The sequence below is a fragment of the Cherax quadricarinatus genome, chromosome 8 (assembly GCF_038502225.1).
Source record: "Cherax quadricarinatus isolate ZL_2023a chromosome 8, ASM3850222v1, whole genome shotgun sequence".
Lineage (NCBI taxonomy): Eukaryota > Metazoa > Arthropoda > Malacostraca > Decapoda > Parastacidae > Cherax > Cherax quadricarinatus.
Window position 1 is genome coordinate 12,878,136 of NC_091299.1, and position 26,098 is coordinate 12,904,233.

General features: G+C 41.2%; 1 protein-coding gene across 1 annotated transcript; it reads right to left on the reverse strand.

Moving 5' to 3' along the window:
- Positions 1–1,981: 1,981 nt before the first annotated feature.
- On the reverse strand, positions 1,982–4,199 carry LOC128685401 (uncharacterized). The gene is made up of 2 exons (XM_053771926.2): positions 4,051–4,199; positions 1,982–3,197 (listed from the first exon to the last, which is right to left on the reverse strand). The coding sequence occupies exons 1-2, from the start codon at positions 4,060–4,062 to the stop codon at positions 2,223–2,225; spliced, it is 987 nt and encodes a 328-aa protein (XP_053627901.1). The 5' UTR covers positions 4,063–4,199; the 3' UTR covers positions 1,982–2,222.
- Positions 4,200–26,098: the final 21,899 nt, after the last annotated feature.

A 26,098-nucleotide genomic window follows, 5' to 3' on the forward strand; every position in this document is an offset into this window, starting at 1 on the left:
TGATCACACCTGTCAAAGGCTTTTGCAAAATCTGTGTTTACTACATCTCCATTCTTTGTTTTCCAGTGCGTCCAAGACCAACTCATAGTGGTCCAGTAGTTGCGAGAGGCAGGAGCGACCTACTCTGAACCCATGTTGCCCTGGATTGTGCAATTGTTGGGAATCCAAGTGATTTGTAATCCTGCTTCTTATAAGTCTTTCAAAGATTTTTATGATGTGGGACGTTAGAGCTATTGGTCTATAGTTCTTAGCTATTGCTTTGCTGCCACCTTTATGGAGACGGGCTATATCCGTTGGTTTTAGTGACTGGAATTTCACCAGAGTTTCTTGCAGTTCTTAATGAACGCAGAGTTCCGTGATTCTGGGTCTGGAACTGAGTGCATGGGCATGTTGTCAATGGCTTTATCAAAGTATAGTAGGGTTAGGGTTATGTCAGAGATTTGGCATACATTGACAGGGTTTTGAGGCTCAGTCATGAAAAAATCACTATGATTGTCGATCTTTAGACTGATTAGTGGCTCGTTAAACACAGAGTCGTATTGGGATTTCAGTATCTCACTCATTTCTTTGTTGTCATCTAAGTTCCATCTTGTCTAAGCAGGGGCCCGATACTAGATGTGGTTTTCGAATTTCTTTCAATTTCACTAATCGCTTTTAGCTCTTCCTGTCTCTCCTGGATCCTGTATGAGTCTAACTTATGCTCAATATTTTCCACTTCCCTGGTTAGCGCTTCCTTCCGTGTTTCCGATAATCTAACATTCTTGAGGAGCTAAGTGATTCTTCGCCCACTCCTCTAGAGGGAGCGTCTCTCTCTCTCTCTCTCTCTCTCTCTCTCTCTCTCTCTCTCTCCAGTTTACTTCTCTTCTTTTTTCTTAGGGGGATATGCCTTGAACATATTTCAACTACCAGAAAGTGGATCTTTTGAAAGCACTGGTTAGGGTCCATGTTATTTAAGATATTTTCCCAAGATGTTTTATTTAGGACATGGTTTACCTGGTTCCAGTTGATGTTCTTGTTGTTGAAGTTGAATTTGGTAAAGGTACCCTCATAGCTGTATGCATTTTGCTGATCAGGACTCCTGTGTATCTAAGTCTGGACTTCGATTAGATTATGATGTGAATTTGTTGTTTTTGATATTCTTATGTTTCTTACCAGGTTCTCATTATTTGCGAAAATAAGGTCAAGTGTGTTCTTCAGTCTTGTTGGCTCCACTATCTGATGACTTTGGGTGTGTTTATGGCAGAGATTTAGCATCTCGTGTGTGTGTGATTTTTCATCTGAGCTGCCTCCATTGATTATTTCTGCTACAACATTATTTGCTATATTCATTGGTTTTGTATGTCATAGAGTGAAATCACCAAGCAGAAAGATGTTTGGGGATGGGGCTGGAAGGTTTTCTAGACAATAGCTGTTCTTTGAATTGTTGGGAAGTTGCATCTGGTGGCTTGTATACAACCACAATGACTAAGTTTTGGGTCTCGATTTTTATTGTTAGTACTTCAACTACATCATTTGTGGTGTGCAGTATCTCCGTGCAAATGAGCGACTCTGATGTACAGGCCAATTTCCCCTCGTTGCCTTTTCTTTCTGGCTGCAAACATCGCATTTGACACTCCTAGAAGTCCACTGATGAAAAGTATTTTATTGGTAGTGGATGGCAAATGTAAATGGGGTCGTGTTGCATGTTTGTTGGAGGGATTTTGTTGTTGGCATCAGTAGTTGTGGTCCTGGAGGGACATGAGGGGCCACTGGCTGTACTCCAGTCCAACAAGGCTCCAAGGTGGTGAACTATTTTGGTTATTTTCTTTCTTCGTTTCCTACCACTTGGAGTGTAGTCTCTAAAATATAACTGTGTCTGTTGTATTACCCACTTAATAAATGATAATTTGCATAAAATCTGGTTAAGCAAAAAAAAAAAAAGTCCATTATGAAGATAATACAAATAGTATACAATTTCTTGGTATGAAATGGAAAGAAATAATTAGAAAAAAATCCTGTTTCTTTATTTCAGTTTTAACAATAACATGAGAAACTTACGTTTTTAAATTCAAATTTGATTCTAACTGTAATACAATTATGTACTCCTTTCTCATACCAAGCGTAGTATAATCAACAACTGTCCCTTATTCCAGGAATTTTGCTGGACTGATGACTTCAAGGAACGCACAGGTGGAGCTATGGGGAATGTTGCCGCTGTCCTGTGATAAAGCCTAGGAGTGTACTCATGGTGTACCGTATTGGCTAGACGGTGGTGTCGGTGTACCGTATTGGCCAGATGGAGCTACGATTCCAGATCCGCCGCCACCTCCAATACTTCCGCCGCCAATAATGCCACCGCCACCTCCGATAATGCCGCCGCCACCTCCAATAATGCCTCCGCCACCTCCAATACTTCCGCCGCCAATAATGCCACCGCCACCTCCGATAACGCCGCCGCCGCCGCCTCCACCAATCACCTGGCCACCCCCCTGAGACGCGGAGCTGAGAGCCGACTGCAGGTCCCCACCAGTAGGAAGCGTCGGGTTGTCGCCTTCGGCATAATTGACGAAGAACACCTGAGGAGTCTGTTGCTCAGGTGCTGGCACATTCACGACTTGATGATCCAGCTGAGTGCGCTTGTTGAGTACATACACAACGTTCTTCTGCAGTGGAGGTGGCACGACGATGGGTTCTTGACTAAGTATTCCATCTGCAGCGTGGATGAACAGAATGTTGTGCTGAATTCTTGGTAGAGGAATGTTGGGTCGAGGGCCAGTGATTGGTGACACTGGAGGTGCTGTGAACACATACAAGTTTCTGGTGACCTGAGGAGTCACACAACTCCCATCCACATGACGGACTTGTCCGCCTCCACAGCTGCCTCCAGAAATTCCTCCACCACCTCCAGAGTACCCACCACCGCCACCACCGGAAGAGAATCCCCCGCCGCCGCCAGAGACGAATCCTCCTCCACCGCCGCCAGAAATGAATCCTCCGCCGCCGCCAGAAATGAATCCTCCTCCTCCTCCTCCTCCTCCTCCGCCGCCACCGCCGCCAGAAGAGTACCCTCCGCTGGAACCACCAGAAATAAACCCTCCGCCACCAGACGAGAATCCTCCACCGGAACCACCAGAGATGAACCCTCCGCCTGAGGGGGTGGGTAGACTGTAGCCTTGAGGGGCGGCGTGCACAGCAGCCGCCAGCAAGGAGGCTAGAATCTGTGGAGAACATATGCAGGTTAAGCAAACATTGTAAACAAAAACAGCAGCTGTGAATCCATATGTAAATGACGCCGGAGAGCTGAGAGTTGAAAAAAAGGAACACAGAAAGTTTCTTATGTAAATTCACCGAACGTTTTAAGAAAGACACTAATCCATTGCAGAATTATGACACTCGAAACAACCAATCATTCATTACCAGTGTTGCCACAACTCAACAACCAATCATTCATTACCAGTGATGCCACAACTCAACAACCAATCATTCATTACCAGTGTTGCCACAACTCAACAACCAATCTTTCACTACCAGTATTGCCACAACTCAACAACCAATCATTCACTACCAGTGTTGCCACAACTCAACAACCAATCATTCATTACCAGTGATGCTACAACTCAACCGGTACTCACCTCATTCATATGAAAACCGGTGTTACCACAATCGTACACACATACAACCACTTCCAGTAGTGCCATGCCTTCGTTAAATTCCCATTCCTATTCAATAGTACTAAACAATAATAAACAAAATGCAAAAATATTGATAACTAATGGAAAATAGCTAAACATGGAAGGCCATATTCTGGAACTAATCAGATGTTATTCAAATAAACAAAAATGTATAAATTTCACATTAATACAAATAACTTCACGAATTACGTTTCTCCATGGAATCAGAACTATAGAAGTAGTCTAGTTTCTATATGGTTGAGTATAGCACTATAGTTCCTGGCACTGTATGTCAGCCGCAGCCTTGCAATACGACTGGGCTCTTTGATGTAATTATTCACCAGGAGCGTAAACACGCCGTGTAACTCGACACGGAGACGGGAGGAACACAGGGACTCACCAGGAGCTTCATGGTGGAGTATGGTGCCTGCCTAGGTCCTCCTCCTCTTATATACTGCCACTCTCCGCCTGGGCTTCGCAAGAATCACTTTCGTCGCATCCTTAAGCACACACTAACGCATCCTCCGCCCCCTCTCCCTCTCTTTCTCTCTCCATGTGACCTTCCCTGCGAGCCCGCGCAGGGTCAGGGGGGCATCAGCCTCAGAGTAAGCAGTATTGTCTCTACTGAGTTTTGAAAACAAGGCACCAAGACATGATCCTCTTTCCTGCATGTAAGGTATTCCACAATTCTCTTGTCTAGTCAAAACTGCATCCTCCTCCCACTCATCTGATTGCAAGGGAAGGTAGACCCATAGACATGTAGAGAATCAAAAGACAATTCCGTGGATGGATCCAGATGATCCACCACTTAAAAGTTTCACTCTCCTATGTGCGGGTTAATTGTGTATAGAATGGTGTACCTGATCATCCTCTCAGCAAATCTGTGCACCAAAAACTACCTATATAACTTGTACTGGGCAAGACTTGTGTTTCATAAAGCTTGTATTGATGAGATCAAAAGTTACTGATGACTCTGGGGTTATTAAACCATTGTTTAGTTAAATCTGGGATCATTGCATCGGTGTTCAGAATAACTGTACGATCATGGCAGCAGTGTTCACTGTAATTTGTGATCATGGTAGTAGTGTTCTGTATAATTTACCATGGTAGCAGTGTTCGTTATATTTTGTGGTCATGGCAACAGTGTTCATTATAACTTGTGATCCTACTTACTGATCCAGTGTCATCATACGTGCTACTCTGGGTGTCATCATTCGTAGAGCCTCGACAGGAGCGAGAATGATAAGCCTTTCCGTCACACTTGTGAATGACGACGCAACATTTCTACTCATCTCCTTCACCTCATGACCTCTCACTCCTCTCCACCCCCCCCACCTCTACCCCAACTCCATCCACCCACACATTCACAAATACGCACACACGCACGCACACATACGCATATGCGTGCACGCGCGCACACACACGCTCACGGAGCAGAGAGAGAGGACCTAGTAGCTATCAGTGAACAGGCTGGGCCAGGAGCTGTAATTCGACCCCTGCAACCACAAATAGCTGAGTACAAATAGGTGAATACAAACGCAAGAATGTCTATCGACAAGCGCCTCTGAAAAATGGTAACTAACGTGCGTACAGACATGCTCAGACACGCACACAGACAAGAGGCGGGGCCAAGAGCTATGACCCAACCCCTGGAAACAACATACACACATGGCTGTACTAATGCTAAATAATTTATAACATGTTTTAGAGCCAGAGCAGAGCCACACAACTGTCAGATAGAGCCAACATATAACCAAGGAGAGTACATGTGTAAATAAATATTGAATGCTTAGACATGCAAAATAATAATAATAATAATAATAATAATAATAATAATAATAATAATTATTATTATTATTATTATTATTATTATTATTATTATTATTATTATTATTATTATTATTATTGCTGTTGTTTTTTCACGGAGAAATGCTAACACTCGTCAGGGTCACATAGCACCTGGGTCACAGAAGACTCATCAGGTTTCATCCAAGACACATGCAAAGTAACTTCACCTCCATAAATCAAGAGCCCTTGGCCAGCACCTAGGCACTCCGCTTGAAAGGTATAAACACGCAGACTAGCTCAGGTCATTAAGAAAATCTGAGTTATGAAGACAGTCTGCAGACACTCAAGTCTGCAGACACTCAAGTCTGCAGACACTCAAGTCTGCCTTGAAGGCAACGCAGAAAATAAGTGGTAATCACGGCTAATATTTGATAACTACACATAATATATGATAACCACGTATAATGTATACTGGTGTAAGAGGTGATAAAAAAAAAATACAGAAAATATTTGGGGTCTTAGCAGCCAAGAGAACAAGAAGAAGAAAGCACTCTGGTAGCTGTTACTGGAAGATTACGAAAGAATATTTTATTTTTAGAGTACCGTAGTAGAGTGCTCAACTCCGGGAAGAAGTTCCACGTTAATGAGGTGTTGTGAAGTTTGCAATAGTTGTGACCATTTTTTTTAGGAGGAAGGAGTCTAGACGCCACAAGTTTCCCTCTACTGATGTAGCTACAAGTAAGTAATTACACGCAGGCGCTCTTTCCACGTACGGAAAAGTCGGCAAGTACACGCACGCACATGCGCAACCTGGCACGGACATCACATGTACACGAAAGAACCATCAAATACAAAGCATAAACCAGCACACACACACACACACACCAGGAGCTGAGTCTCGACCCCTGCAACCACAGTTAGGTGAGTACACATGAACGCATGATCCACCAGGCTCTACGCATGCACGCACCAACCAGTACACACACACATGTGCGAGAACCAACACACACACACACATACCACTACTAATAAACACACGTACAATACACGCAACACACACTTCAGACACACGCATATTAAAAACGCACCCACAAACACAAACACATTCACTCCTCTAATTTCCCTCAGCTATTGTTCAACATCGCTCTCACTTGCCCAAGAATTTCGAAACAAAAATATCATTGTGTCACCTTTTTCAAGAGGAAATAATTTTCACCGGCTAGGCTGCTTCCTAGGCTACATAGCTGCCTAGGCTACATAGCTGCCTAGGTTACATAGCTGCCTAGGCTACATAGCTGCCTAGGCTACATAGCTGCCTAGGCTACATAGCTGCTAGGCTACGTATCACCTTGGTTATAAGAATTTCTTTATATCCAGCCAGACAATCGGTCGTCTACTGTGAAAAGTAAACAAAATACTTTCTGTCGCCTGGTTGCTTATGGGCCACAAGTATTTATAAACAAACATGGTTGAGGACGTCATGCCTTAACCTCCTCCCTTCCGTTACTGCCCCTTTCCCTCGCTGACTACTTTCGCTCGTTGTAGCCCCGACGTATATGGTGACTCCGCCTGGAACGCCAGAATTTAGGCTTTTAAAAGTTACGTTATAAGGGCTACGTCAGCGGTGAAGAGGTAAACTGGTAAAGTAGCTGTACTTTTTACATTTTATTATCTCAACCTCGGTCATTAGGCAACTCTCGGTTGTTCCTCTCTCTTTCTCTCTCTCTCTCTCTCTCTCTCTCTCTCTCTCTCTCTCTCTCTCTCTCTCTCTCTCTCTCTCTCTCTCTCTCTCTCTCTCTCTCTCTCTCTCTCTCTCTCTCTCTCTCTCTCTCTCTTTTACAATAATCCCCGATACAAAGATGAAACTAGATGATAAAGCTGCAACACGAGCTGAAACATCGTCCAGATAGTTTCACTTGCAATTTGTATATTAATTAGAATTGTTCAAGCTATGGTATTTGTCGCTTTGTTTCCTCTCTTAATTGAACCTTCTCTCCTTCAGCATCTCACAATAAGCCATGTCATTTTATCAAGACCAGCGACTGTTTTGATTCACATCTTGTGGTGTTCAAGTGTACCCTAGATACGACTCGGCATTTAAATGAGCTGTGGTAGGATATGTAGCCTGAGCCGAATATGTACATATATATATATATATATATATATATATATATATATATATATATATATATATATATATATATATATATATATATATATATATATATATATATATATATATATATATATATATATGTATGTATTGCGTACTCAAGACAAATACAGGTTAAGTACATCAAGACGTAGTGTATATGTCTCTGCGTACACAAGTGAGAGTATTCTTGTCAGATTACAAGCAGCCTTAATGACCCTCGTGTAGTCGATGTGTTTTAAATTAAGGATCATTAAGAAGAGCATTAAGACAAACCACGATCGCTTGATAATGATTGTCAGTCTTAAGCACGGTAACTAGAGCCATCTAGCAGGTGTGTATAAGCCTAGAAGGGTAACTCTTAAATCTACTGCTTCAGACTGACAGGTGTTAAAACTCAAGAGTCTCCTAGCTGGTGCATATTATGACCTCTCAGTCTTAATGATCATTGTATTCAATGTTCATTAATGAGTGTATTCACTGTTCATTATTGAACTGGCTTATATTGACAGTCTTGCATTCTGAACATAGTTTATATCGTGATTTTTGAAGGGGTATGTTTAATTAGACAGGTTATTTCGAAGTCTTATATTTTTTCCTTGCGACTTTAATAAGAGTTCTCAAGTTCGTATAAGGATTAATTCTTAGCCTGTAAATTCAACACCTCTATTTGCAGTCATCTTTACAGCGTCGGTGTCAGTAAGATGAAGTTTTATTGGCAAGTGATATGCATATAATTGACTGATTGTGAATGTACCGTAGCGTACATAATAATTGTAAATGTACCGTGGCCTGCTTAATGACTGTGAGTGTACCGTAGCTGTACATACTGATTGTGAATGTACCGTAACTGTACATAATGATTGTGAATGTACCGTAGCTGTACATAATGACTGAGAATGTACTGTAGCTGTACATAATAGTTGAATGCACTATAGCTGTACATAATGAAAAGCTGTTCTAAATGTACTTCATCTAATCACTAGCCTACAAAATGTATCTTTTAATCCAGTTTAGAAACCAAATTAGTTGTTGTTAGTTAACTTTGATGTGCTGGTCACGAATATATGGCGTCACCTTCTTTTTCTAAATCTTATAATCAATATTTTAGTTATTTTTAATTTGAAGAATTACATGATATCTGTTATTCAACAATCATAGGTATTATATTATGTATAGATTTTAATACAATGACAAAACTAATCATAACGTAAATTCATTATATATATATATGTATATATATATATATATATATATATATATATATATATATATATATACAAGGAATTCGCAAGAGCAGGCGAAATATACACAAACACTGATCTCTGGCCGAAGGAGACTCGAACCTACGAACCTTGGAACAAGGTACACAGTGCCTTACCATTCTCACCACACTGGACCAATACCTTGGCGTCCATTTTGCGCTAGACGTTTGACCCAAGGCAGCCAGCTTTCAGGGGATGCAGGGGATGAGATGAAAAGCTGTAAGCCTTCTCCCTGAAATCTGGCTGCCTTGGATCAAACGTCTAGCGCAAGCTGGATGCCAAGGTATTGATCAAGTGTGGTGAGAATGGTAAGGCACTGCGTACCTGGTTCGTAGGTTCGAGTCTCCTTCGGCCAGAGATCAGTGTTTGTGTATATTTCGCCTGCTCTTGCGAATTCCTTGCATATATATATATATATATATATATATATATATATATATATATATATATATATATATATATATATATATATATATATATATATATATACAGATTTATACGGTCTCCAAGTCATTATACTTTGTTCCAACAACCTCAACAACCCCTCTTCAGCCCTCTGATTAATGCCTTAAGTAACTCCACACTTCCTCCTAATTTCCACACTACGAATTTTCTGCAAAATATTTACACCACACATTGTTCTTAGACAGGACATCTCCACTGCCTCCAACCGTCTCCTCGCTGCTGCATTTACCACCCAAGCTTCACACCGATTTAAGAGTGTTGGTATTACTATACTTTCATACATTCCCTTCTTTGCCTCCATAGATAACGTGTTTTGTTTTCACATATATTTCACGCACCACACACGCACACACACACACACACACACACACACACACACACACACACACACACACACACACACACACACACACACACACACACACACACACACACACACACAGAGTATGCACAGATAAGGAGGGAGGACCAGCGACAGTATGAAAACGACATAGCATCGAAAGTCAAATCTGACCCGAAACTACTGTATAGCCACATTAGGAGGAAGACAACAGTCAAGGACCAGGTGATAAGGCTGAGGAAAGAAGGTGGAGAACTCACAAGAAACGATCAAGAGGTATGTGAGGAGCTCAACACGAGATTTAAGGAAGTATTTACAGTAGAGACAGGAAGGACTCTGGGGGGACAGACCAGATGGGGACACCAGCAAGGAATACACCAACAAGTGTTGGACGACATACATACAGATGAGGAGGAGGTGAAGAAACTGCTAAGGGACATCGATACCTCAAAGGCAATGGGACCAGACAACATCTCCCCGTGGGTCCTTAGAGAGGGAGCAGATATGTTGTGCGTGCCACTTACCACAATCTTCAACACATCCCTGGAAACTGGGCAACTACCTGAGGTATGGAAGACGGCAAATGTAGTTCCCATTTTTAAAAAAGGAGACAGAAAAGAGGCACTAAACTATAGACCTGTGTCATTGACGTGTATAGTATGCAAAATTATGGAGAAGATTATCAGGAGGAGAGTGGTGGAGCACCTGGAACGGAACAGGAGTATAAATGCCAACCAGCACGGATTCACGGAAGGCAAATCCTGTGTCACAAACCTTCTGGAGTTTTATGATAAAATAACAGAAGTAAGACAAGAGAGAGAGGGGTGGGTTGATTGCATCTTCTTGGACTGCAAGAAGGCCTTTGACACAGTTCCTCACAAGAGATTAGTGCAGAAGCTAGAGCATCAGGCGCATATAACAGGAAGGGCACTGCAATGGATCAGAGAATACCTGACAGGGAGGCAACAACGAGTCATGGTACGTAATGATGTATCACAGTGGGCACCTGTGACGAGCGGGGTCCCACAGGGGTCGGTCCTAGGACCAGTGCTATTTTTGGTATATGTGAACGACATGACGGAAGGGTTAGACTCAGAAGTGTCCCTGTTTGCAGATGATGTGAAGTTAATGAGGAGAATTAAATCTGATGAGGACCAGGCAGGACTTCAAAGAGACCTGGACAGACTGGACACCTGGTCCAGCAAATGGCTTCTCGAATTTAATCCTGCCAAATGCAAAGTCATGAAGATGGGGGAGGGGCACAGAAGACCACAGACAGAGTATAGGCTAGGTGGCCAAAGACTGCAAACCTCACTCAAGGAGAAAGATCTTGGGGTGAGTATAACACCGAGCATGTCTCCGGAAGCACACATCAATCAGATAACTGCTGCAGCATATGGGCGCCTGGCAAACCTGAGAACAGCATTCCGATACCTTAGTAAGGAATCATTCAAGACACTGTACACCGTGTATGTCAGGCCCATACTGGAGTATGCAGCACCTGTTTGGAACCCGCACTTGATAAAGCACGTCAAGAAACTAGAGAAAGTACAAAGGTTTGCGACAAGGTTAGTTCCAGAGCTAAGGGGAATGTCCTATGAGGAAAGATTAAGGGAAATCGGCCTGACCACACTGGAGGACAGGAGGGTCAGGGGAGACATGATAACGACATATAAAATACTGCGTGGAATAGACAAGGTGGACAAAGACAGGATGTTCCAGGGAGGGGACACAGAAACAAGAGGCCACAATTGGAAGTTGAAGACACAAATGAGTCAGAGAGATAGTAGGAAGTATTTCTTCAGTCATAGAGTTGTAAGGCAGTGGAATAGCCTAGAAAATGACGTAGTGGAGGCAGGAACCATACACAGTTTTAAGACGAGGTTTGATAAAGCTCATGGAGCGGGGAGAGAGAGGGCCTAGTAGCAACCGATGAAGAGGCGGGGCCAGGAGCTAGGACTCGACCCCTGCAACCACAAATAGGTGAGTACAAATAGGTGAGTACATACACACACACACACACACACACACACACACACACACACACACACACACACACATATACATACATATAACATACATATATATATATATATATATATATATATATATATATATATATATATATATATATATATATATATATATATATATATATATATATATATATATATCATGAATAAGATCATTAATGTCGTAGCAGTAACACGTTGATTTTTTTGTATTTAAAGTAAGTTTTTTCAGGTTTTTAATTCGGTTTCTGAGCAAACTGACTGTTGTGTCTAGGTGCAGTAAATTCCACTGGTTCAATCTTGAACCATGTTGCTCTGACTGTTCTTGGATAAATTAAGATCATGCACAAGATTGTTAAGAACACTTTGAGTCACTAGATGTGGTTACTGGTTGTTAATTCCAGCCAGTTCAAACTCGGAATCTAAGTTAGTGACTTCTTCTTCATCCAAGGGAAATATATGTCTTTACAAGATGGTGGTAATGGAACAGGGAGATCCTCTGAATGTTCCACCGGTCTGATTGTAGAAAAATATGGATATGCTATTTTATTTAATTTTTTTTTTGATAAAAATTCCGACATATACAGAAATAACAATCTGTGGTCTGATCCTTTGGGTCCCTCCACTTTCTTCAGCAAAATACTCAAAACACTGGTGTAAGGAGTTGGAATAAGTTACACAACAGTGATGACGTGACCACAACTTGTCCTGATCGCCGACCTTCACACCAAAGTACAGTAGTGAAAATAAGCTGTGTTCACACAAGGTACAATGTTTCGTCTCAACTTTGTCAAAGTAAAGCTGCCACATATATAACAAAATGATCATTACTGTAATTTAAGCAACCCTGAGGCATTGTAGTCTTATAACTTGACAGTTGATAACATCACTTTCTCTAAAAAAAGGAGGAATGTGTAATAAATTAGTGATAGAACAATCTCATATATCCACACAAATAAAAAAAAAATTATAAATTGTATAAAAATGACCCAGCACTCGTTAGACATTAATGCAGTTGAGAATTAAGTGGGGCCAGGGTGGGGTTCCCTTAAACAGGAACTGTACGTGTTGGATCAAAACCTGGTTCACATATGACCTCTGCGTCCCAAAATTAGTTTGAAGCATTTCTAAATGTGAACTTAAACCATTGTTTCTCCGTGTAAACATAGCAAAACACCAAAAACCAATGTGTAATTAACACTTGTCATAGGCACGAGTTTTAAGTTTATCCTGGCTAATATATTCTATTTTAAGACCTACATATATGTAGGTTTTATTGTGAAAGTAAATAATATTTATTTACATATTTCCCCCCCCCCTGAGGGGGTGAAATATATAAGTAACTATTTTTTACTTTCACAACTAAACCTAGTGATGATAACCTCACATTCCTCGTGGGCTATGTATCACTCTTAATGGTTTAGCGCTTCCCCTGATTATAACATTTATTCACACATTAGAGACAAGAGTAACGGAAGTGTGGAAAGAAAATTCTTTAGTATTTTTTTATTCATTCTTCAGGAAACAAACTTGAAAGTGAACATTTTACCGCGGTCAAAAAAAGGGGTAGTATTATTATTTTTTGTATCATACAGTAGCGGAATAATAACAGGGTTGGCGGAGAGCAAGTCATGAGATGCGCTGATACAGCATATTACTGTGTTGACCTTCAAGACTGGTATGTGCAGTGGTCAGAGTGATGGAGCTGTCCGACCAGACACTCTGGTGCCTCCCGTCTCGCTCTTCTCTTGTTTTTATAATAATATCAAGTATTATCGCATCGTATACCCACCATCCTTTATGACATTTTATAAGGGAAGGGCAAGAATTATGCTTGTATTGCTTTCCATACGCAGAAGTTAGATGTGAGCCTGGTCACTACTAGTTAATAGATGGGCCAGGAGCTGAGACTCAACCCCTCCTGCAACCACAGCTGTGCAGCAAGTACAGTCATCATCAAGGAACGTGAAGCGTTTTGAACGGAAGTACTAAGTTTACGAACGTAGCTGAAAATTAGCATATAGTATCTAGGACAATATACTAAGTCTTATCTTAACTCACATTATTGTTATTACTAGTGATTCATTTATGTTTTTCGTCGCAGTTACATTAATTCAGTAACATAAATACCAGAAATGGAACCTGGAATGAGTTGCACAATCTTGGGACTTCTGTTATATACACTTAACGATATTCAGTCACTCAGCCTATTAGATTTTTTGCACTCGGTTTGATCAAGGTTTATATCATTTAGTTTATATGTGCCGTCGGTAGTTTTTCCCACAGAAATAAGAGGACCTTACATATGCTTACATTGAACTGTATCTTCCACTCTTCCAACTTCAACACTGATTTTTCCAAATTATTCCTGAAGGTTCCTTACGGTGGTCCCAGGATTTATTTACCGACCGATTTTTTTTTTTTTTTTTTTGACGTCGTCTACTCACGCCTCTATTACCTTTCTCTAGATCATTTATTTAGAAAGCGAAGAATGTGTCCAAGACTGACCCTTGTAGAGCACCACATGTGCCTGATTTTCATTCTTATTCTTCCCACTTAATTGCCTACCCGTCATGAATCCAGGAGGCGGCCTCTTTTCCCATTGAGTGTGCCACCGCATATTGTGTTGCTGTGTGTACTCACCTATTTGTGATTGCAGGAGCCGATTCACAGCTCCTGACCCAGTCTCTTCGCTGGTCGCTACTTGGTCCACTCTCTCCCTACTCCATAAACTTTATCGTATCTCTTCTTAAAGCTATTTATGGATCCTGCCTCTACTATATCCCTCTCCAGATTATTCCACTTCCTGACAACTCTGTGACTGAAGAAATACTTCCTAACATCGCTGTGACTCATCTGTATTTTCAGCTTCCAGTTGTGACCTCTTGTTGTTGTTTCTAATCTTTAAAATATCCTATCCCTATCCATCTTGTCAATTCCTTACAATATTTTGTATGTCATTATCATGTCCCCTTCCCTAACCACCCTGTCCTCTAGTGTCATCAGGTTGATTTACCTTAACCTCTCCTCGTAGGACATATCCCTTAGCTCCGGGACTAGTCTTGTTGAAAATTTTTGCACTTTCTCTAATTTCCTGACGTGCTTGACCAGATGTGGGTTCCAAACTGGTGCTGCATACTCCAGTATGGGCCTGGCGTACACGGTGTACAGAGTCTTCAATGATTCCTTATTCAGGTATCGAAACGCTATTCTTTGGTTTGCCAGGCGCTCATATGCTGCAGAAGTTCAGCAGTTATTTGGTTGATGTGCGCCTCAGGAGATGTGCTAGGTATTATACTAGCCTCAAAATCCTTTAACTTGAGTGAGGCTTGCAGTTTTTGGCCACCTAGACTATACTGTATGCGTATGGTCTTCTTTTTGGCCTTCCTCAATCTTCTTGACTTTGTACTTGGTGGGGTTAAACTCCAGGACAGTATGTGAAGTCATAGAGAAGCTAATGAGGAGAAGACTGGTTGAGCACCTAGAAAGGAATGATTTATACACGATAACCAGTACGTTTCAGGGAGGTAAAAATCCTGTCACTAACCACTATAGTTTAACAAGGCGACAGAAGTAAGGCAGGAGAAAGAGAGAGAGAGAGAGATGGAGGGATGGGAAGTAGACTGCGTCTTTTTTGGACTGTAAGAAGGCTTTCGACACAGTTCCTCACAAGAGATTTGTGCAAAAGCTAGATGAGCAGGTAGGAATAACAAGAAAGGCACTGCAATGGATCAGAGAATACCTGACAGGAAGGAAACAATGAGTGACGATACGTGACGAGGTGTCAAAGTGACCCCATGTGACGAGCAGGGTTCCACAAGGGTCAGTCCTAGGACCAGTGCTGTTTCTGGTAAACATGAATGACATGACGTAAGGGGTAGATTCAGAGGTGTCCATGTTTGCAGACGATGTGAAGTTAAGTGAATGAGGATCAAGTAGATCTACAAAGGGATCTGGACAAGCTGCAGGCCTGGTCCAACAACTGGCTCCTCGAGTTTAACCCCACCAAGTGCAAAGTCATGAAGATTGATGAGGATCAAAGAAGACCGTTGACAGAGTACAGGATAGAGGGCCAAAGACTGCAGATCTCAGTTCAAAATACCATCTTAATAATCTTTAGCGAGACACATTTTCAAGTTTCCTAAGTTCGTCAGTGCGGTCTTTAAGAATCCTCGAAAACACCTTGTGATAGCTCAAGAACTTTTGTTTTAATTTCTCTAGTAAATGTGGCTCTATGACCCATATAATAATAATAATAATAATAATAATAATAATAATAATAATAATAATAATAATAATAATAATAATAATAATAATAATAATAATAATAATAATAGTGACTGAGTCATCGTATCTAGCTTTCCTCAAGTACTTTATTAATGTGAGGAATTTAAATTATATCTTATGCAAAACAGCCCTGACAAATGATAGTAAACAAAGTTCTTTCTCATGCAGACCCTTTCTTCTAGTTGCTTCAGTCATAACTTGCATCAGAAACTAGTCCTAGACTACCTATGACACTCCAGTCAATTATTATAACTTACTGCGTGGCGTGGCTTGCATACTAACATAAGTGCATCAATAAAAAGCATTCACTGAACCATAGTATAATAAATGTTAATGTTACTTCGGTTAATGATTTTAGCATTAGTGCTTAGGTGTGTTGTTCAGTAGTGTTGTCTTGGTCCACTTGTTCGGAAGTGTTGTCTTGGTCCACTTGTTCAGTAGTGTTGTCTTGGTCCACTTGTTCAGTAGTGTTGTCTTGGTCCACTTGTTCAGTAGTGTTGTTTTAGTCCACTTGTTCAGTAGTGTTGTCTTGGTTCACTTGTTCAGTAGTGTTGTCTTAGTCCACTTGTTCAGTAGTGTTGTCTTGGTCCACTTGTTCAGTAGTGTTGTCTTAGTTCACTTGTTCAGTACTGTTGTCTTGGTTCACTTGTTCAGTAGTGTTGTCTTAGTCCACTTGTTCAGTAGTGTTGTCTTGGTTCACTTGTTCAGCAGTGTTGTCTTAGTCCACTTGTTCAGTAGTGTTGTCTTGTTCCACTTGTTTAGTAGTGTTGTCTTAGTCCACTTGTTCAGTAGTGTTGTCTTGGTTCACTTGTTCAATAGTGTTGTCTTGGTCCACTTGTTCAGTAGTGTTGTCTTGGTCCACTTGTTCAGTAGTGTTGTCTTGGTCCACTTGTTCAGTAGTGTTGTCTTGGTCCACTTGTTCAGTAGTGTTGTCTTGGTCCACTTGTTCAGTAGTGTTGGTACAGTTTTTTTTAATAGTGCGTTTACTAAATCCTGTCATTCAGTAGTGTTTTCTCTTAGTCTTGCTGTTTAAAAGTGAGCTTTATTAGTTCTCTCTTTCAGTAGTACGTTGTTTTATTGTTCAGTAGTGTGCTTGCTTAGTTCTCTCTGTCAGTAGTGTGTTGTCTTAGTCATTCAGTAGCATAATATCAGTGTTGTCGTTCAGTAGTTCCCGGAGACAACAGATCAACACTGGAGGCACAATACCCAGGAACTTCAAATTACTTCCCACACTGCTTCGTCTCTTCCTGCAAATTTTACAATCTCTTCCGCTATCTCCCTCTCTCTCTCTTTCTTATGTCTTCTGTATTTCATCTTGTTTTTTCGCCCATCATCTCCTGTTCCTCTCCCTCACGCGCTTCCCCACAGCAATTTCCTGGCCCGTCTCCTAACACCACCTTCACCTAATCAACCCATTTCAATCATCACCCTACCAGCACTCCCACGTTGCCTTGCCCCTCCATTCACCTACAACACCTACACCACTGCCTACAGGCCCTCACCTCCTTCACCTAGTCCATGTCCATTACCAGCTATTCCCCAACATTCACCTGGCCCTATCCTTAAACTTTAAAATAGTATTAGAGGATATGTTTAGTACTGTGATTAATAGCCCACCATGATCATCCAGTGTTTTGTGTCAAGCTGTGAGGATCATCCATTGTTTTGTGTCAAGCTGTGAAGATCATCCAGTGTTTCGTGTCAAGCTGTAAGGATCATCCAGTGTTGTGTGTTAAGCGGTTAGGATTACCAACAGACCAATGTCACTCATGTCAGTTAGGATTAACAACAGACCAATGTCACTCTTGTCAGTTAGGATTAACAACAGACCAATGTCACTCTTGTCAGTTAGGATTAACAACAGATCAATGTCACTCTTGTCAGTTAGGATTAACAACAGACCAATGTCACTCTTGTCAGTTATGATTAACAACCCCTGTCCATCATGACTAACAACAGGCCAGTGTAACTCTTGTCAGTTAGTGGCATACATCTTTAGACAGTGCTGTATGACCCTTGTGGGGTTAACGCTTAGTTATGATTATAATAATAATAACTTCTTTAAACAATAATTTCACAATAATTGCCAATAATTTTTTATACTATTCGCTGTCGTTAATGTGGCTTCAGAAAAGATAACTCTTCAGCTGACCTTCTGGTGCACTACTTCACTAGTTATGGTAGGAATCCAGTTTCTGTAGTGTTATGGCAGCGGATTTCGTCGGTGTCTTTTGACTGGGTATAGCAGCAAGGAGTCTTGGCAAGGCTCTGCAAGCATAATGAGTTTCTGACTCCATGTTACACCTCTTTAGTGACTATCACCGTGGTGCGTCTCATAGAAGTTTCTTCTGAAGGGGGAGGTGTGTCACTCATTCGGTGTCAGTGTACCATAGGGAAATGTACTTCGTCCATTAAGGTCTTAAATGAACTGTCTCCTGGCGCTTTTGACTAGTATAGGCTGAGCGCATTTTGTGACTAGTAATGATGCTCATATGAACTATTTCACTTTATCCCTGTACTCTATCATTTACTCAAGCAAGAGAGGAAAGGCCAGCTGCACTCATGTACATCATAATGAGGTATAAGGGAAATCTTTCCTTGAATATGATCAAATTTCTTGGATTGCTTGTGTATCCCGTTCTCCTTCCCTTCTCATGGATGATTTCTGGACAGTGTAGCGAATCGTTGAAGGACCGGGACCCAGCCTGGTTATATCTGTCTTTTAAGCAGAATCTTCGACACCCAAGTAACTTAAGAGGTCTTACTGTTATGAATAAAGGCAATGTTATCAAGGTCTCATACTTCGCTCGACTTCGTGGATATCGATAAGACAACCAATATACAGTATGACAGACGGCAATGAACAACTATATTCTGGCTTAGTCCTCCATGAATATCAGTTTATCATCAGTCATTAATTACTCGAATGACTCGAGACCGGAGCATTTTTTCACAACATACGATTATTATTAAATTACAATTAGCTGACCATATGAAATCTCTGGCCCACAGCTGGTTTCTATCTCATCCTGTTTCCTACTCGTATGTTTCCTGATAATAAAGATTAATAAAGATATTACTAAGGAAAGGCTTTCAAATGATCTGATGTCAAAAAATGCAGGACCTCCAACATAACCCTGTAAAATTCTCTTCATTTTCCAGGTCATCATGGTTGATTAATTGGCTTTAAAGCCTATTGACACACGAGGGTCATTAAAGCTGCATGTCATCTTGACTCACGAAATCGTAATGACACGATTGCAAACAAACCATACCAAGGGTGGGGCTTGAACCCGCGGTCAGTTTTGAGACTCTCTGACCGCTGGTTCAAACCCCACCCGTGGTATGGTTTATATGTCATCTGTTCACCATTAATTGAAAATACTTTATTCCCAAACACAAGCATATTGGGATTAAAGTAAACTCGAAGTGTACACAGACTGGCATACAATATATTGCACTTGTACATAGACTGTTGCTCTCAGTACACACAAGGCAAGAGAGCTATACTCATGAGAAAAGTATTAATGGTAACTAATAATAATTGTAATAATAAGTTATAATTAACAATAATGCTTAATTCATATTTTTATGCAATTGTACAAGAAGACAAATATTTTCATGTCAAGCTGCATAAGAACCATTACAGAAGTTCATCTTCATCGTCCGTCGTCGGGTTTACGACATAAATGTTCAATATACAATATTGTGACACATCTCCTTGAACACAGTGAATGGAGGCGGCATTTACCTCACTAACATCCAAATCAGAGAGCAGTTGACGCTCTCTGAGAGCAATCAGCTCTTTGATGAGTTCAGCCTTGCAAATTTTTTCTGAGTCACTATATGAGTTAGAAATTTTAGCTTTAACTATGCAAATTACTTGCCAAGAAAGCTGAGTGTTAAATTATACATCTTTAAGATCATGATAGGATGTTTTTAAAACAATTAACTGCGGTAATCATATGCTGAATGAAGAACTTATGAATGATCCTGAATGTGTAATTAAGTTCTTCATTTCAGTAAGACGGCAAAATTATTGTAAATGAAAAGGCGATTATCCAGCATGGGAATGACACCATGTAAGCGTCTAGCATTTCATCAATGCACAGAACATTGCTTTGAAATCCAAGTGAAGGGATCATTGATCTTACGAATTAGAGATATCCTCCCCTTTCTAGGATCAAACCTAGTTGCCTCCAATTTCCCAGGCACTATATAGCTTCCCTATGAATTTAAGAATAATAAATCAAGTTCCCGTTGGTTGGATACCATACCTCGCAGCCTCACAAATCAGTACAATGACTGCTGAAGAAACTTTTGATCATGTATAACGGTAATATACCTTTATAATTTCATTGGTCCTCAAGTTTATATCATAAACTGTGTGACTTAAATACAGAAGGCAATGAACGGTCATTAGAGTCTTTTTGAATAGTATCTCTAATTCGACTGACTTCATTAGTTAAGACAACAGGTAGAATGTATTTGAGCGAATTAAAAATTTTTGAATATTAATCCCTTGTTCTCCAGCCCAAAATGTCAGAAACTTCTGTGAAAAAGGTGTTTTATCCTCTAACCTTTTAAGCACGATGACTGATAAGGAAAGATCAAAAGCTAATGATATTGAACTCTGGAGGTATTGTCACAACGCCGTCTTCACCAGAGACTGGCGGTTTCAACACGAAAATTACCCACAAGATAGCACAGGGGCTAAAGTTATCCACAAAAACAGTATACACACCTCTGATTAACATGACTCCTCCTCTCCTTACCACAATGAACTCATCTGTGGTGAAAGCCAAGAGACAGTTGGCTAAGCCAGTGCATCGTGTGGGTCCCAATGAGCAGTGGGCTTAACCCAAAACTTTTCGGTGAGGATTTTTTCCTTTGTCATGGAAAAATGCATTTTTTCATGAGCTGCCTTAGTACTGTAAGAGTACAAGTGGTTGGCAGTGGAATGAAAGCAGTAATGAGCCTTTGCCAGTGTGCCAAAAATGTTATTTAGGAAGAATTTGCCCCAGAGTACAAGAGCCCTGAACACTGAAGCGAATTATTATTTATTATTATTATTATTATTATTATAATTATTATTATTATTATTATTAATAGTAGTAGTAGTATAAACAAATAGGCACTAAACCCTCGCAGATCACACAACGCTGCGGTGGTTCGTATGTATAAATTTAGTTAGGACTAGTGGAGTTAGGGATAAGAATAAGTGAAAAATAAATAACATAATTTGTGTAAAAAGTCAGTTTCCACTAGAAATTCAAAGAGAGTGTTTTTAAAAGATGGAACTTTCGGTGAGAAGGACAGTGAGGATGGGCGCTTCTGGGAGTTGTAGTTGCCAGGAGTTTCCCACGTCTCGTACCATCAAAATGGCACACCTGAAAATGGTATGTAAATATTACTCTACATACGACACAGTTGGAAATATGATAGAGACTTATCTGTGGTTTAAATGTGAGAAATTAATTGTGTTTTTGTCGAAGCCAGAGCAGAGCTGAGGGATATATTTATGCGTTTAGGTGACTATTATGTGAGTTGTCCTCATTTAAGGTTAGCTTTACCAAATTCTGTTTCTGGATATGGATGTCAAAAATGCTGATATGGCCTTAATCGGCTCATGGATCAGAGAAGCGAAGCGATTTCAAGGTCGAGATCATTATAAAACAATACGGAAAGGAGGGGGGATAGTTTCTGCGAGAGATTGGTAAATCATGAGTGGATAAACTAGGTTAGGTTAGGTAAGGTTTGTCAGGAAACAGGGCAAGTATTGAGTGTACATTTTTGTTACACTGGACATCAGTGTATACCGAGACCCGGCAAACAACGATTTTTCTTTACTGAAAACTCAGTTTAATCATTGTTACACAGGGAGTACCATGGGATGTGGGAGAGTCAAATTTCTGGATAGCTTGTAATGCACTTTTGGGAGTGTGAAGTAACAAAGGCAGAAGTGGGCAAGGTTGCAACATGTGTGACAGTGGCAAATATTGCGCATGCAGTGCGACTGTGATAATGCCAGGAGACTCTATCTGGGCTACACCCTCTGCTACCTGTGGGGAGTTGCAGCCATCTGTGTACACTGCTGTAGACCGCCGGTGTACACTGATGTAGACCATCAGTGTACACTACTGTAGACCATCAGTGTACACTACTGTAGACCACAGGGTATACTACTATAGACCATCAGTGTACACTGTTGTAAGCCATCAGTGTACACTGCTGTAGACCATCAGTGTACACTGCTGTAGACCATCAGTGTACACTGCTGTAGACCATCAGTGTACACTGCTGTAGACCATCAGTGTACATTGCTGTAGACCATCAGTGTACACTGTTGTAGACCATCAGTGTACGCTGCTGTAGACCGTCGGTGTACACTGTTGTAGACCGTCGGTGTACACTGCTGTAGACCGCCGGTGTACACTGCTGTAGACCGCCGGTGTGCACTGCTGTAGACCGCCGGTGTACACGCGAGGATTGTGGGACGTTATAAACTGGGTCGTCGATTAAATAAATTTTAAATAACTAATATCATTTGTTATTCTGTATGTAAGACGATCGTTGAGAACATGGAAGCGCACAGAATAACAGAGGCAACAGTGGGATCACGATGACGTTGTAAGGAAGGAATGTTAACCACTGTAACGGAGGCAACAATGGGATCACGATGATGTTGTAAGGAAGGAATGTTAGTCACTGTAACGGAGGCAACAATGGGATCACGATGATGTTGTAAGGAAGGAATGTAAGCCACTGTAACGGATGTAACAATGGGATCACGATGATTTTATAAGGAAGTAATGTAAGCCACTGTAACGGAGGTAACAATGGGATTACGATGATGTTATAAGGAAGAAATGTAAGCCACTGTAACGGAGGCAACAATGGGATCACGATGATGTTGTAAAGAAGGAATGTTAGCCACTGTAACGAAGGCAACAACGGGATCACGATGATGCTCTAAGGAAGGAATGTTAACCACTGTAACGGAGTGGTCCTCATAAGCTGGCTTAGACAAGGTGAGGGGTGAGTGACCTCTAATAAAGGTTTTTGTCTATCAGTTACCCACGAAAAATAGGCTAAAAATTTAAGTAGATTCAGCCGGCTAAAACAGCCACCCTTTAGGAAGGTGATGAGAGATTTTCACAACATTCGATATTCAAAGAGAAGAGAAAGAAATTTAACCGTATCACGTACTGGCACCGAGAAGGCACACAGGTGCACGATGGGCTTTGGGATGATAGGCTGTCGCTTGAAGGTTATAGTGTGGTTTTAGCAATTATGTGGAGTAGCCCAGGTGATAGTACGGTAGCACATTAATGATACCCACATGCTGCACAAGTGTCTCATTCTTCAAGACTGATAGTATATTGAAGAATATTCGCTACAAGTAGACAGTCCGGGCATGTGCAAGAAATGGCGAAGTCGTCAACATGCAAGGATGAACAGATACCCGTCGAAGGAACTGAGGCATGACCGTTAATAGAATCAGAAACGGGGTAGCATTTCTGAGGCATCCTTGCAGTACATCTTCTGTTGGTATGAAGGAGAGGAAAAAGCTGTTATTTGGACGAACACTTAAAACTCTGAAAAGAATTTTTTAAACAAAAGTGCTGGTTTGCCTCATAGGCTTAAAGAATTGGCTTTGGATAATATGCTATAATGCCAGGTAGTATCGTATGTTTAATCCAGATATCTTAATGGTTATCCTCAAAGGCATTCCAAATATACACATCGAGGTGTGACAAGTGATCCATGGGAGAATGGTCTTTACGGTTAGGCTAGGTAAGGTTTGTCAGGAAACAGGACAAGTGTTGCCTAACGCGGGTCATAGTTATATGATAACTAGCAGCTGGAGTTTTTGGTTATTTGACCAAGGCCTTCCGCTGGCTTACCGGTCCACCCCTTTAAAAATTATGGTCATAAATATAACCATTGCGTTTACTAAAACCAAACTGGTAAGAGAAGAGACAGTTTTGGGTCTCTATATACCACATGAAACATTTGTTAACTAGTAGCTCTAACATTTAGTGCTGGTAAGCGATGGGTCACTAATGCGAAGTGTCTTGGTCCAAGGTAACCGCTTCCGGAAAAGGAAGGATTTTTGCATGTTGCCACTGCAGGGGTAATGCACCTTTGGACCACATCAGGTTGGAAAGATGTAATAGAAAGACTATTGCTGTCTGGTGTAAGAGTGAGATTACAAGGACATAAATATTGTCGGGCCCTACTGCTGTGTGCTGACACTCACATAATATCGATATAAGTTCGCGAAGCGTGAAAGGAATATTATAAGGTTCGTCAGTATGAGATGTGAAGCCAAATGGGACGGAATGAACGAGGTGGATAAACGCTGAAAAATAATGTCTAAATGCTTTAAAGATGGTAAGGATGGTGTCTGCCTGTTTGAATAACGTGATCTGTGGGTGCTCTCACTCTCTCTCTCTCTCTCTCTCTCTTTTAAATATAAATTGTTCTGTGGTTGTATCGGTAGCAACCCCACGCACCACGTTTCAGACGAATTTCAGGAGTTCAGTCTGGAAACCATCAAAGGACGCATTTCTTTAGTTTTCCCGACGACCTGGGATGGCGAGAGTACCTGATTTCAGCATGGAGGCTATGAAGTGATGCAATAAGTCATCTGTAGGAGAATCAGGAGGGGTGGTATGCCATTTATAGTGTTCAATTTGAACGTTCAAATTGTCATCGAGATAAGCGAGAGGAGGAGGGCGAATGTAAGAGCTGGAGGTAAAGAGACTAATGAAGTGATCAGTGTTGTAAAGATAATTTATTACAGTCCAGAGAGATGAATCTATGAGCGAGAGTGAGCGCATTTGGGGATGTAGATGTGTTGGGTCACCAGTGTTCAAGATTTGGAGAGGAAGAGAGACAAGACAAGACTAGCTTCCCGCCGATGCTGGGTCACCTTACCGTGGTCGCACGGTTCGAGCGGCCTAGCCTAAGAACCCAGCACCCTATTCATTCCCCCTTCCCCATCCTTTGGCTTAAATACCGGGGATTGTTTCCCCATTCGTCTATATTTGCTCTCGTTTCTGGCTGATAAAGTGAAAAGACTTATGTACATGGATTACGGACTGTGAAAAATGTTGATCTTAGGACATTGTAACTCTTATCAGAGCATTCTATCCCTACACCCGTAACTGGAGGAATGTAAAACATTCTGAGTGCACTGCATATATCTGGTGACATACTATGACGATTTAAATGATACCATTGTTTCAGTTACTTGAGTTTATTAGTTTATAGATTTGCTAAATAAATGCATTATCAATGTTGCAGTTCCGTTGCTAGATCCTTGGGCACTTCTAAACTATATTTATTATACAGATGTCTAGATTTTTCATTTAAATGGACATATTACAAGATATGTCCACGATAATTTTCATTCCAGCTCTTACGATGATTTGTCTCGCTGTGAGGTGTGCAATAAGGCAGTCTAGAAGAACAAAAAAATTAGTCTTGAAAAGATTTATTCAACGTAAAGAATTATGCCACGTTTTTGCTATTTGTTTTGCCTACAAATCTCTTCTTACCCTGTCATCTCTTATGTAACATTAAAATTGTTGTACCAAAGTTTTCAGCCACGTATAAGTTCTGTCGAGCACCTTAACTACTGGGAACGCTTGGAAGCACTTGACTTGTACTCCTTGGAACGCAGGAGGGAGAGATATATCATAATCTACACTTGGAAAATCCTGGAAGGAATGGTCCCAAATCTGCACACAGAAATCACTCCCTACGAAAGTAAAAGACTGGGCAGGCGATGCAAAATGTCCCCAATAAAAAGTAGGGGCGCCATTGGTACACTAAGGGAAAACACCATAAGTGTCCGGGGCCCAAGACTGTTCAACAGCCTCCCATCAAGCATTAGGGGAATTGCCAATAATCCCCTGGCTGCCTTCAAGAGAGAGCTGGACAGATACCTAAAGTCAGTGCCGGATCAGCCGGGCTGTGGCTCGTACGTTGGACTGCGTGCGGCCAGCAGTAACAGCCTAGTTGATCAGGCCCTGATCTATCGGGAGGCCTGGTCATGGACCGGGCCGCGGGGGCTTTGAACCCCGGAATAACCTCCAGGTAACAACAAGATTACATTATAATAAGATTAC